The sequence below is a fragment of the Mustela nigripes genome, chromosome 16, assembly GCF_022355385.1.
Source record: "Mustela nigripes isolate SB6536 chromosome 16, MUSNIG.SB6536, whole genome shotgun sequence".
Lineage (NCBI taxonomy): Eukaryota > Metazoa > Chordata > Mammalia > Carnivora > Mustelidae > Mustela > Mustela nigripes.
In genome coordinates, this window is record NC_081572.1 from 6,227,498 (window position 1) to 6,242,187 (window position 14,690).

General features: G+C 48.6%; 1 protein-coding gene across 3 annotated transcripts in view; it reads right to left on the bottom strand.

Moving 5' to 3' along the window:
• The window catches only part of RAB37 (RAB37, member RAS oncogene family), a 58,099-nt gene that overhangs the window by 7,732 nt on the left and 35,677 nt on the right, over nt 1–14,690 (bottom strand). The window contains exon 2 of one of the 3 annotated variants that reach the window (XM_059378539.1): nt 4,020–4,130. In XM_059378539.1, coding sequence (XP_059234522.1) covers nt 4,020–4,130 — 111 coding nt within the window. Of the gene's footprint in view, nt 1–524; nt 704–4,019; nt 4,131–14,690 lie in introns of those variants that run through there. The other 2 variants (XM_059378538.1, XM_059378540.1) reach the window with 2 other exon arrangements.

Genomic DNA, 14,690 nt, shown 5'->3' on the forward strand with positions numbered 1-14,690 from the left:
CCCCCCCCCCCCCCCCCCGACCTACGGAGGGCCTAAGAGTCTCCGCGGGGAGCTTAGCTGGGGAAAAGGCATTAACCGCAACTGCTCCGCCGCCAGGGGGCGTCCCCTCCTCGTCTCCAGGCATCCCCATATTCCAGCATTTGTGGGTGCCTGGGCCCAGGAGGATTGTGAACTTAACCCGTACGGAGAAGCACGGGGTTCCGGGGGATCCTAGCAATCAGGGTGCAGCAAAAGGAAATGGGGTTGGGGTCCGCCGTGTGGGGAGTCCTTCAGTCCTTCTAACCCTCCTCTCCCCACCCTTGCTGAGCCAGCCCAGAGCCCCAGACTAGGGCGTAGAGCCGGGGGCTGTCTCCACCCTTCCTCCCTGCTCGGGGTGACCCGGCTTCTTGGGGGAAGGGCTGAGTCCAAAGAAGACGCAGCCAGAAAGGGGGTTGGACCGGGGTCTCAGGGCAAAGGGCGTGGGGAAGGGGTGGCCCTCAGAGCAGGCTGGGGAGTCCCCAGCGCTGGGCGCAGTGACCACCCACCTTGCCCGTGACATCGTAGCTCGGACTGCAGGGCGGGGAGTCCTCGGGGGCCTCTCCATCCCGAGTGACAGCGGCGCCAGACATGCCCGTCATGTCCCCTGGACCAGAGGTGAGCTAGGGCTGGTGGCGGGCGAGGGACAGCCCAGGGACCGCCCCGCTTTAGGCTCCACCTCATCCTCCCACCGTCCACCGCCCCGGCCCGGACCCCGACAGGCTCCTCCCTCCGTCCGCCCACCCAGACGACACCTGCCGGTAGAAGGCTGGCTCGGGAAGGCGCGCACGACCGCAGGGTCAGCGCCTCGGGGGGCAGGGCAGGCGGCCCCGGAGCAAACTGGCCGGGCATCGCGCTCTGGGGAGACGGGCCCAAATCCAGCCCCAGGACCGGTCCCCCAAGGTCGCCCGCGGCCCGGGTTAGGTTCCCCGGGTAACAGTCCCTGGAAATCCAGCCTGACTCGCAGGGTCCGGCATCTGTGGGGCCCCGCGGTCAGGCGCCCCGGTTTTCGCTGCCGCTGCACAGCGCGGCCTGCAGGCGGCGCCGGAGCCCCGGCCAGCTGGAGGCCGACGGGTGTTCTGGGTGCCGGTTGTGGGCCGGGGACTCTAGAGAGCGGCCCAGCGCTGCCTTTTTTTTTTTTTTTTTTAAAGATTTTATTTATTTATTTGGCAGACAGAGATCAGAAGTAGGCAGAGAGGAAGGCAGAGAGAGAGAAGGAAGCAGGCTCCCTACTGAGCGGAGAGCCCGATGTGGGGCTCGATCCGAGGATCCTGGGATCATGACCTGAGCCAAAGGCAGAGGCTTTAACCCACTGAGCCATCCAGGCACTCCTGGGCGCTGCTTTTGAGAGAAGACGTGCGCGGCGAGGAAGGCGCTCAGGCAGTTTTGCTTTGCTAATGCACCCCAGCGCGAGCTCATCTGAATATGATTTTATTCACCCACTGAAATTCACCTTGCCCCACATTTACACTGTGGTTTCTCACGGTCCCTAGCTGGGTGCTAGGACTTTGACCCTTTATAGTGTAGATCACCTCTCATTTCTCCCTAACCTGTTGGGCTGCGCCCAGAATGAGCCATCCTGGGAAAGGCCCCCCCACCCCCAATCTGGGAACTCCTGAAGGTGGGGGCGGCTGGCCTTATGCAGCCTGGCCCTGGTCCCCAGGCCCTGGTCCCTTGGCCTGAAGCAGGCCTTAAATGTTTGGTATTAAATGAATTCATGAAGTCGCGGATCATTTTAAGCAGGACATCCCAGCAATCCTGCAGCTCCTGGTGACAGAGAATGGGAGTGTGGGCGGTTTTGTTCCCAGTAGGCTTCAGGGGCTCTGTGGCCATATTACAAAGGGACTGACTGAGGGTGCGTAGGGGGGAGGGGCACCTGCACCCCTTGACTTAGGTGTTGGGGGGGTAAGACAAGCAGGTGTGGCTTATTGGAGACTATAGGCCTGCTGGGGACTGTGTGTCCATGTGTCCCTGGCCCTGTGATTTTTTGGCAGTGGCTGGAGCTGTTTTCCGGCGCGGGGCCTCAGAGAGCCAGCTATGGGAGCCGAGAAGCTGTCAGGTACCCTGCAGACCTGTGTAATCGCCTGCTGTTTGGATGTCAGAGTCACCCGCTGCGAAAAACACCCCAGCCCACTCGGAGCTCTTAAGTGCTCACGCTGGAACCCTGCAGGGGCAGTGGCTTTCAGAGCAAGAGGGTAATGGACAACGAGAAATGAGAGCGAGGGGGTGGCGTGGCCCTCGCTCCCCTTCCCCTGCAAGGGTTGCATTACATCCCTCAAAGCATCTGTGGCTGTCCTCGCCCCTAGTCCCTAGCCTCTAGTCCCTATTTGGAAGGGGGGTCTTTGCAGATGTGACTAGTTAAGATGAAGTTGTACAGGAGTCGGGTGGGTCCTTAATCCAGTATAACTGGTGTCCCTATAAGCAGATGAGCGGACACACAGGGAGGAGAGACTCTGGGAAGACCGGGCTGGAGACTGGGGTGCTGCATCTACAAGCCAAGAGGTACCAAGGGTTGTCGGGAGCTGCCAGAAGCTGGAGGAGGCCAGGAAGGAGCCCCTCCTAGAGCCTGCAGAGGGGAAGGTGGGCTTCTGACTTCCAGCTCTGGTTTGTGTTGTCGGCTTGACCAAGACCATCCTATGTCTTGTGGTCAGTTTGGGGGAGCCAGGCCTGTCCTGTGTCAGCCTGCTTTGGGCTCTCTGTTTGACCACATTCTTTCTTCCTTCTTAGAGGCCAGATGCCACATTTTTCTTATCAGGCTAGCGGCAAAATTTGGAGGCCCCACCATTATGCGTCTGTGGAGTGTGAATCAGAGTGTTCCCAACCACATCCACACCCACGTCCACCCCACTGTCTGCCCTCCGAGTCTGACAGGTGGGAGGATGGGTGTGGAGTGGGGGGAGATGGCTGGTGGCTGTGAGGGCCCCCTGTGACCTCATGTGCTGAGGGGCAGATGGGGAACAGGCCCCTAGTGGGGGGAATGCCTGGCCTGACAGCCTGGTCCCAGGTCTCAGGAATTTTCTGGGCAACCTTGCTTTCCTGGGACTCAGCCCTGCCCTTCCCAGCACTCTGGAGGCTGGTCATGAACAAACACTGGGCGCTGGTGTCTCGGGTTGGATTCCAGGCCCCTGGCATACACGCTGGCCAGGCTTTCATTTCTGCTTTACTCTGAATCCCTGGCCATCAGGAGTCCTTGCTTTCCTTCCTGTGATCCAATGGGCAAGCCCAGTCTCTGGGGTCCTCTTGCCTCTTCCCACCAAGTGTGATGCTGCTGCATCCCAGCCCTAAGTGTGGTCCCACCGGCCCTGTGTTCTTGCTCCATCCTGATCCTGAGGATATCCAGGGAGAGACAGAGTGCTAAGAATAAAACTTTAGTTCTTGGCCTGCCAGTTCCCTAGGACCCACACAACAGTGTTAAATTTGGACTATACTTAAAATCTGAAGTCATCCCTTTGCCTCTCCACATTCTTCTTGCCCTGGAAGGAGGACCCGAGCAATCTGTATCAAGATATTCTTTCTAGTTTCTGGTTGGGTCTAGCCCGTGGGGAGCCCCAGGAGGAAATGGGAGAGCTGGAAGGGAGCACGGCAGGAGGGAGCTGACTTGCCCACCCTGGCTAGCTTCCAGGAGGGTGGGGAGTGCGTGTGTTTCTCCACTGAGGTTCAGAGCTCCTGGTAGCCAGCCCTCCCTATGCAGGCTTTTGTCCCTGAGTTCTGGCAGTAGTTCGCTCCTCTTGTGTTTTTTCTTTTTCTTTTCTTTCTTTCTTTTTTTTTTTTTTTGTTGTTGTTGTTGTTATTGTTTTTTAGTCTAGGACTGGGACCGGAGCCCTGCACTATGCACGGGCATTGCACCAAACCACTGCCTCCCACCCCGTTCCCCAACACCCTGCCTCCGCCTTGGTAAGTAGTCTTCATATTAAACCTTGAAGGATCCAGCGTGAGCGTCCACCTGTTTCCTGCTGGGACCCTGACAGAGACACACCAGGGCCCCGGAGTCTGGGGGCACTTACTGTGAATCCGATGCCCACGGTGGCCGAGAAGGAGCCTGGGATGAACTTGCCCTGGTCGAACTGAACCAGCAGAGAGGTCTTCCCCACGCCGCTGTCACCCACCAGGATGGTCTGAAAGGGAGCAAGAGAGGGATGAGAGTCTGCAGTGGGAGCTGGGCTGCGGAGACGTCATTGTGGCTGTGGGAGGGAGCGCCTTCTCAACACACACACACACACACACACACACACACACACACACACACCCCGAACTCTTGACTCCCTAATTGAAGTCACTGAAGAGACATAGAAGGGACCCTGTTTCACCCCCCGTTAATGAACATCTGAGGTGACCATGAGAACTTGCCTCTCGGACTTCCCACCATAGAGGCATAACTGACTGAGAGGCCCCACTGTGTCCCCTGAGTCCCCCATAGATGTGTTTGCATCAAGGCCATCCTTATCACGGGCAGTTCCCAGCCAAAGGCAGAGTGTGGCAGGGACACTGAGGCAGGCCTGTTGCTGGCCGACACAGGATTCCCCTTATGGTTGAATTTGGCTTGAGGACGATTTTACAGATCGTTCTAGAGATTGCATGGCAGTCTCCCTCAGTTGGGGTCAGACCTGCCTCATGGTCTGTGGGATCTCCCTGCCTTTCCTGGCTTCTACCCCACTTCTTCATTTTTTTTTTTTTTTAAATTTTATGTATTTGAGAGAGAGAGAGAGAAAGAATGGGGGGAGGGGCAGAAGGAGAGAGACAAGCAGACTCTCTGCTGAGCACAGTGCCCCACGTGGGGCTCAATGCCAGGACCCCGAGATCATGACCTAAGCCAAAGTCAGACTCTTAACCAATTGAGCCACCCAGGTGCTCCTACCCCACTTTTTTCATAGGTATTCCCCTTAATAAATTCCCTGCACTTTTAGTTCTCTTTGGCACCAGATTCTTTTTTTTTTTTTTTTTTAAAGATTTTATTTATTTATTTGACGCACACAGAGAGAAATCACAAGTTGGCAGAAAGGCAGTCAGAGAGAGAGGGGGAAGCAGGCTCTCTGCTGAGCAGAGAGCCCGATGCGGGACTCGATCACAGGACCCTGAGATCATGACCTGAACCAAAGGCAGAGGCTTAACCCACTGTGCTACCCAGGTGCCCTTGGCACCAGATTCTTGAGAGAGTAACACAATGGGTCTCCTGTATGGGAGAGTTTAAAAAAAATTAAAAAAAATCAGAATGTCTGGACATATGCCTTGGGAAGAGTTGGCACTTGGCCCTGGAACATTGGAGAGGTCAGCATTTCAAGAGAAGTAGAGTTTGGGAAAGAAGGGAATGGCTACTTCTGTACCTGGAGGAAGTAGTGGGGAGAGTTAGTTGGGAAGGTCAGGTGCTATATTTGGAAGAAAATCATAAGCAATGGAGGTGAAATATACATATACCTGGAAGCTGGTACTCAGCAGGCTCTCAATGAATGAATGAATGAATGAATGGGTGGATGGATGGATGAATGAACGAGTTGTAAATACCATAGTTTCAAAATGAACAATAGCTACTTTCCAAAGACAAGCATTCAGAGTCATTGGAGAGGCTCATCTCAATCAAGAGATGCCAACTTTAGCTGGACTTACAAAGCCATAAAGATAAAAAAACACCAAAAATGTAAAAGCAGGGGCACCTGGGTGGCTCAGTGGGTTAAAGCCTCTGCCTTCGGCTCAGGTCATGATTCCAGGGTCCTGGGATCGAGCCCCACATCAGGCTCTCTGCTCAGCCGGGAGCCTGCTTCCCTCTCTCTCTCTGCCTGCCTCTCTGTCTGCTTGTGATCTCCATCTGTCAAATAAAAAAATAATAAAAAATTTAAAAAAAAAATGTAAAAGCATAGTGATTGACAGGGTCTCCTGAGGTTGGACCCATGGCCCCAACACTGTTTGGCTCTGACAGTGGCATTGAATAGGCAGCAGGGTAGACATGAGATTGTTTGTGATGCTGACTTTGGATGTCCCCTGACTGCTGTTCCCCACCTCCACTTCCCAAACCAAATTCAATTCAGTTTCTATTTCCTTCTGGGTTAAAGGGCTTCATTTGTTTGTTGTGTGCAGTGGCTTTAATAATTTACATCTCAAATCAAGCTCCTTGGGCTTGAAGAAGTGCTTCCTAGACAGACTATTCCAGAAGATGAGAGGTCAGTCCCTCCACGTCCACCTTTTCCATTTACTAGAAAATATAACCCATTGACAATCTTTTCCCTTTTATCTTTTTCCTTTTCAGGGTGAAGGATTCACTTTCTTCTCTCATCATGTGAAAATAGTTCCATCTTCTTGGGACCTTCTTTGGTTTGTTGGGGGGCCAAGGTCCAGGGTGACAGGGTTTAGCATTCCAGGTCCTGCTGAATTCTGCCTGGGGGCAGGGGCAGGATGCTGCTGCCATGTTTTGGTGCAGAACTTCTGAAAATCCTGTATTCAAACCTGGCTTCCAGGTCAGTAGGAAGATGTTTGTCAGAGTAGGAAGAGAGGACACACTTGATTTGATAGCTTTTTAAAGCTTGATTTAGAACATTAAACTATTGAGACATATGGTATTCTAGCCTTGGTCTAGCCATTTGTATTCTAGCCTTGGTCCCCCAAATTTTAGGGATGAGTCTGCCTAAATCCATTACCTTAGATACACAATGGGGTTACTCTCTCCACAACAGCTGCCAGGATTTTCCTAAAGTTTCTCTAGGTTGCCTCCAAATTTCCCTGCTTAGGGAAGCTGAATGTCAACCTCAGATCCAGATTTTCCATTGTACCTTCCCTCCCTCGGAGCATTTGTGAAAATGTTAATTAATCATGGTTCTAGCAGAAACTTTTGTGCCAACTTTGCCACCATTGAGACAGGTGTTTTTGTTCTTTTTAAAAAAATTTAGGGACGCCTGGGTGGCTCAGTTGGTTAAGCAGCTGCCTTCGGCTCAGGTCATGATCCCAGCGTCCTGGGATCGAGTCCCACATTGGGCTCCTTGCTCTGCAGGGAGCCTGCTTCTCCCTCTGACTCTGCCTGCCACTCTGCCTGTGCTTGCTCTTGCTCTCTCTCTCTCTGACAAATAAATAAAATCTTAAAAAAAAATTTAAATTAAAAAAAATTCAGACATATACTGTATTATTAGTTACTGGAGTAGAATTTAGTGTTTCATCCGGTGTGTAGAACACCCAGTGCTCGTTGCATCAAGTGTCCCTCGCAATGCCCATCACCCGGTTACCCCTTCTTCCCACCCACCTCCCCTCCAACAGCCCTCAGTTTGATGTTATGTCTTAAGTCATTTTGTTTATTGTTTCCGTTTGGGCTTCATCCACTTCCAAAAGGAATTTGAGGTGGCTTAAAACAAAACTATACAAGAGGGTGAATAAAGATGCTGCCTGAGGAGATCTTCTGCCCCACAGTGAGCCTTACATTTGCTTCTAGATTTCCTGGCAGCCAAGATAAAATGGGAAACCAGATGGGGTATGTAGTACTTACTGGTTGAGTCTTTTCAATCAGTGAGTATTTTCTCCTGCGATGCAGAGAGGAATGTCTTATGTGGATTCTTATATAAGGGACCTTAAGTGACAAAATGGGCAATTGTCATTTTGCAGAAAATGCAAAGTGTTTCCTATAGCTTTATTTTTTTCTTTTCAAAAAGATTTTTTAAATGATTTTATTTATTTATTTATTTGACAGAGAGAGAGAGAGAGAGAGAGAGAATGAGAGACAGAACACAAGCAGAGAGAGTGAGAGAGGGAGAAGCAGACTCACTACTGAGCAGGGAGCCTGATGTGGGACTTGATCCCAGGACCCTGGGATCATGACCTGGGCCAAAGGCAGACACTTAATGACTGAGCCACCCAGGTGCCCCTCTTGTCAAATTTTTATTTAAATTTTATTTAGTTAATATATAGTGGATTTTGGTTTCAGGAGTAGAATTTAGTGATTCATCACATATATATTTAACACCCAGTGCTCATCAGAAATGCACTCCTTAATACCCATGACACACCTAGCTCATCCTCTACCCTCCTCCCTCCATAAACCTCAGTTTGTTCTCTATTATTAAGAGTATTTTATGGTTTGCTTCTCTCTCTCTCTTTCCTTCCCATATGTTCATCTGTTTTGTTTCTTAAATTCCACATTGCGAAAATCATGGTATTTGTCTTTCTCTAACTGACTTAGCATAATATACTCTAGCTCCATCCATGTTATTGCAAATAGCAAGATTTCATTCTTTTAAACAATATTTATTTGAGAGAGAGAGAGAGCGAGCATGTTGAGCACAAGTGTGGGGAGGGGCAGAGGGAGAAAATCTTCAAGCAGACTTCCTGTTGAGCATGGAGCCTGCCGCAGGGCTCCATCTCACGACCCACAAGATCATGAACTGAGCTGAAACAAAGAGTTGGACCTTAACTGACTGAGCCACCCAGGCACCCCAAGATTTTTCTTTTTGATGGCTGAATAGTATTCCATTGTACATGTACATATGTACACACACACACACACACATATATACACAACCTGTATCTTCTTTACCCATGCATCAGTTGATGGACATTTGGGGTCTCTCCACAGATTGGCTATTGTTGATAATACTGCTAGAAACATTGGGGTGCATGTACCCCTTCAAATCTGTATTTTTGTATCCTTTGGGTAAATACCTAGTAGTGCAATTTTTGGGCCTAGGGTAGCCCTATTTTTAACTTTTTAAGGAACCTCCATACTGTTCTCCACAGTGGCTGCACTGGTTTGCATTCCCACCAACAGTGCAAGAGGGTTCCCCTTTCTCCATGTCCTTGCCAACATCTGTTGTTTACTGAGTTGTTAATTTTAGCCATTCTGACAGTGTGAGGTGATGTCTCATTGTAGTTTTGATTTTCATTTCCCTGATGATGAGTGATGCTGAGTATCTTCTCATGTGTCTGTTAGCCACCTGGATATCTTCTTTAGAAAAATGTCTGTTGTCTGTTCATGTGTTCTGCTCATTTCTTAACTAGATTTCTTTCTTTTTTTCTTTTCTTTTTTTTTTTTTTTCCTGGTTGTTGAGTTTGATAAATTCTTTGTATCCTCTAGGTTTTCTATTGACCCTTGCTAAAACCAGGGCCTGACATTAAATTGTTTGTTAGCAAACACCTCTCAGTGGGAACTGGGCTAATGTTGCCTCAGCACCCCACTTTCCTGTGACTTTGTGGTTCAGGGGGAACATTTAGAAGGGCTAGGTGAACGGGGTAGTTACCATGGCTCCAAAAGTGGCTCTGAGTGACTTTCTTAACAGGACAAATTCAGATGAGTAGATCTGACTGCACAGAAATAATGACAGAACATACCGAAATCAAATGAGAAATGACAGAAAGGAAATATTTGTGAGACAGACAAAGGGTTAATACATGTAGTAATAGAAAGAGCTCTCAAAAGATTATCTCTATAGGAAAGTGAACAAAGAATATGAACAGGTATATTTTGTGTGTGTTTGTAAATGTGGTTAGTTCTATATGTTAACTTGGCTAGGCGGTAGCACTTAGTTACTTAATTAAGCACTAGTTTATCTGTTGCTATGAAGGTATATTAGGGGTATATAGATTATACATTATAGATATTATTATAAATTTACAATCAGTTGACTTGTAAGTCTACAATAACCTGGGTGAGCCTCGTTCAATTAATTGAAGGAAGTGAGAGCAAAACTGAGGTTTCCCTGAGGAAGAAGGAATTTTTCAAGATTCCTCTACCCTCCTCCCTCCATAAGCCTCAGTTTGTTCTCTATTATTAAGAGTATCTTATGGTTTTCAAGATTGCAGCAATTTTTCAAGATTGCAGCATCAGCTTGTGCCTGAGAATTTCCAGTCTGCTAGTCTGCCCTGCAGATTTTGGACTTGCCAGGTTCCCAGAGTCAGTTCCTTGAATGAAATCTCTCCCAATGTATTTTATACTGGCACTGTTTCTCTGATATATTATAACACCTAATGCTTTGATAAAAGTATGATAATGGTCAATATTGGTTGAAATTTGGGGAAGTAGGTGCTCCTACATGCACTGTTGGTGAGAGGATACATTGGGGGCATTTCATTTTGTTTTGTTTTGTTTTTAAGATTTTATTTATTTGAGAGAGAGAGAGAGAGAGAGAGAGAGAGCAAGCACAAGCAGGGCTATGGGCAGAGGGAGAGGAAGAGGGAGAAGCAGGTTCCCTGCTGAGCAGGGAGCCCACTGTGGGGCTTGATCCCAGGACCCTGAGATCATGACCTGAAGGAAGGCAGACATTTAACTGATTGGAGCCACCCAGGCACCCCACTGGGGCATTTTGAAGAACAACTGACAATATCTATCAGAGTTACAAATGCAAATTCCTTTGACTCAGCAATTTTATGGTTTTACTTGCAAAATTTCACCAAGATGTGTGTACAAGGATGCTCATGGTAGCATGTGTAAGAGCCAATAATTCAGCAACTGGGGCTGCTTAAATAAACTGTAGAATATCCATGTGATGAAATGCTGTGGAACCCATAGAAAAATGAGGTAGGTGCACCTGGCTGGCTCAGTCTGTAGAGCTCACAACTCTTGATCTCAGGGTCATGAGTTCAAGCCCCACATTGGGTGTAGAGATTATTTAAAAAAAAAAAGAAAAGAATGAGGTAGATTTGTATGTGCTGTTTGGGAAAAATGATAATCATGGAGTAAAAGAAAGGGCAGAGAGGTATGCTTGTGTGCTGACTTATGTTGACTTCACTTGGGTGTATATACTGATTATGCATAAACTTTTTTCAGGGAGGCAGCAGAGGTGACTGTGACTACCTCTGAGGAATGAAGAGAAGATTTTCACTTGTTGCTTTATCTCTTACTATTCTCACTCTCTCCTTCCATCCTTCCTTCTCCCCGCCTTCTCCAAAACTTTGCTTGCATTACCTTAAAAAAAAAAAAGGTGTTCGCTGGGAGTATTTGAGAGTGGGCATCATGGGCCATGTTTTCTTTTTGTACTTTTCTGTATCAAAAGTCCCTAATACGTGTAATAAACTGGTTGATGAAGTAAACTCATGAGTGATCCTTTGCTTAAATGGGAATAAATAGCGTTTCCACAGAAAAGAGCGAAACACTGGTTTTGGGGACACATACATATATTAAACAGTGGTTGTCTCTGCATGGGGGGCGGATCGGGAGTGATTTAAAATGGATTCTTTATGTTCATTTATATTCCATTCTTCTTTGGTAATGAACACACATTCCTTTGTAATTCAGAAATATGCCTATATATGGGGCACTTGAGTGGCTCAGTGGATTAAGCCTCTGCCTTCAGCTCAGGTCATGATCTCAGGGTCCTGGGATCGAGTCCCGCATCGGGCTCTCTGCTCAGCAGGGAGCCTGCTTCCCCCACCTCCGTCTGCCTACTTGTGATCTCTCTCCCTGTCAAAACAAACAAACAAACAAACAAACAAACAAATAAATAAATAAAATCTTAAAAAAAAAGAAAGAACTATGTCTATATATGTGCTGGGGAGGCATGCCATGCTGGGTAACTCAGGTAAAAGCAAAGAGGAAGGCCAATGTCTAGCCTAACTGTTGCTGAACAAATGCTTAATTTTATTTCTTCCAAATAAAGCCAGCCCACTAAACAGTGCTTAAGAAAAGATCAGGTCCTCTGCACAGAGGGAGCCTGAATAGCCCCAATTTCACTTTGTCGATTTCAGCGAGTGTTACCTTAGATACTGGAGGGGTAGGAGGCAAAGCAGCTCACACCCTGACCCGAAAACCACAGAGCTCTTTCACCTTGTCCTTCCAGAGGGTTAACCCACACTTTGGAGACCTGTGTTTTCCTCAAAAACACACTTTGCGTCTGCCTGAGTGCCTGGATAAGAACTTGGTTGAGACCCAGTTTCCCATTCCATAGACTGCGGATAAGTGGCATTAGATCTGGAAAGGGTTAAGGTTGTTGTTATCCGTGACTTGCTTTTCAAAACCAATTTCCAGTTCAAGACAACATGACATTCTTTCACTTTGGGGGAACCTGTTTTAGAAATAGCCGTGGAGTGGACACTCGGCTGACAGCCAGCTCAAGGATGTGCTGTCTTGTTAGCTCTTGGCTGTCAGGTTCCCTCTTCATTGCGAGCACTGAGCAGGACCAAAGGGCAGCTGCTTTCTGTCTCAGCCTCTCTAGCCAGAGGCAGGATGGTCTGCTTTATGAGCCAGATCCAGGGTTGAATCTTGGCTTTGCCCATTACTAGCATGTGACTTTGGATGAGTTACTTGCTCTCTAAGCCAAGATTTCTTTGTCTGAAAAATGGGAATAACATTGCCTCTCCTGTATATTTGTAGTGAGGATTTCATGTGAAAACTATGTAAAATATGGAGCGTAGCATGCAGTGGGTAGAAAAGATGATGTGTGGTTGGGTCCAAGCAGACTGAGTTCAGGATGGTTGCTAAGAAAAGCTGTGGTTTATGACGGAGCTTCCAGGGCCAGGAGAAGAACGACAGTGCAGTGAAAACAATTCATTTGTGTATTCATTTTCTTTTTCTTCTTCTTTTTTTTTTTTTTTAAAGATTTTATTTATTTATTTGACAGACAGAGATCACAAGTAGGCAGAGAGGCAGGCAGAGAGAGAGAGAGAGAGAGAGAGGGAAGCAGGCTCCCTGCGGAGCAGGGAGCCCAATGCGGGGCTCGATCCCAGGACCCTGAGATCATGACCTGAGCTGAAGGCAGCAGCCCAAACCACTGAGCCACCCAGGCGCCCCATGTGTATTCATTTTCCAACAATTATTTATTGAGCATCTCCTATGTACCAGAGGTGGTGTTAGCCACTGGGAATACAGTCCTCATGGATCTTCTAATCCCGAGGGGGAGAGACCCAATAAAACCAGACCTTTCAGAACAAGATCTCTTTCCCCCACAAATAGATCGAGCTCTGAAAATACGGCAGTTTGCAAGACCAAAGTGACCATGAGAAGTAGCTTGAACAAGTTTCTGCCCCTTGTAACCAGGAGAACCCAATCAATGCATGTGTGATACACATGTATACACACAACATGTATACACATAAACCACTACAGCACACACAGTGCACACACACACACAACTCATCCATGTGTGCACACATCGCTCTAGCAGTAAAACACACACATGTATATACAGCTCCCACACATGCTTACATGCAAACACGAACACACCACACATGTTTGTCCATGCATGCACACATCTCCACAAGCACTCATACCCACACATGAGCATGTGTGTTCTATGTACACACACATCCACAGGTGTTTTAGGGCAGGGGCACCTCAGATGAGCCATCCAGTCCTTTCTCTCACAGATGGAGACACGGGAGCCCAGGGAGGGAGCTGACTTATGCAAAACCTCCACTAGGTTTTGGAGGATGCAGGACCCACAGAACAGCCCGACTTTCCTGTAGTGCTCCGAGGCACTTGTTCCAAGGATCTGTGTGGACCATTCAGAGACCCTCAGATGATACTGTTCTTGACCCTAAAGGGAATCCTCCTTGTATGACAGGATTTTTATTCCCACAGTGCCCACGGTTCTTGGTCACGTTGCTGGAAGAGTGAACAGGTAGACCAGAGGGAGAGTGGTGGGCGGCGAGGCGGAGTTTATTGAGTGAGAGGACAAAGCCCCCGGAGAGGGAGGGGACCCGAGAGGGTTGCCGCTCTGGCATTCAAATCTTGGGATTGTGCTAAGCTCTTCCACAGATGTATCTTGGGCATCCTGACTGTGGGTCCCTGTGAATCAGGGCTCTGATCAGACACCCGTCTACCTACTGGCTTATTGTTCACGTGTTGATCTTTTGGGCAGACGTCTGGAGATGGGCTGCCTCAACTTGTGATAGTGACCAATGATTTAAGGTTAATTGTTTCAGGATGTTTTTGCAAAAGGGACTCCGGCAGAAAGGCTGGGACAGGAGGCCATGGTGGTCCTGTCTAAGCTGTAAGACAGGATGCTGGAACGGTTTCGTCTTAGCTGTCCTATTTTCTTGTGGGGACACTGACCCTGATTGCCTAATTGTCCAACTAACTCCTAACACTTGGGTAAGCTGGGCCCAGGAGCAGAGGGCTGGGCCCCAGGCAGGATTTTGAGCTGCTCAGATGCTTGTCATTCCTTACCGCCTGTTCGCAAGAAAGGAAAGTTTACCTACAACTCTCAAAACATCTGACCCCTTGGTTTTCAGGGATGTCCCAGCTTGCTTAACTCCTAGGTCATTTCCCCTGGAGCCAAATAGTGTCCTTGTCAGCAGAGGCCGATGTCTCTCAGCATAACTGTGCAGTTATGGGCTTGGTGAGAGTGGGGACGGAGGGCTGACCGAGCCCTAACCCCTAGTCGTTGACCTTACTTTATGCTCTGGAGATATGTAAAGTGGAAGGCTGTCTCTGGCCACATCCTGGAAAAGCTTGGCTGATCAGCCATTGTGGTTTTGTGTGTGTGCAAATAGGCCGCTTGCACACCCACTCATTCCTGGTCAGGCTGTAAGGGGCGTATGTCCCTCGTTGGGACTCACTTGCTTCTCAAGATGTCACAGGGTATGTGTGTGACACTTAGCAAAAGTGGCTCCAGGGGCAAAATATGAGAAAGGGCCCAACATGTCCTGGCTTCTGTGCTCCACCCCGGGCCTTGCTGGGGTCCTGGTGGGAGGGATGGGCGATGGGCACAAAGTTGGCAGAAAGAAGGAGTAAGATGGGCAAAGCTGGGGCTGACCTTCTTCCTACTTCTGTA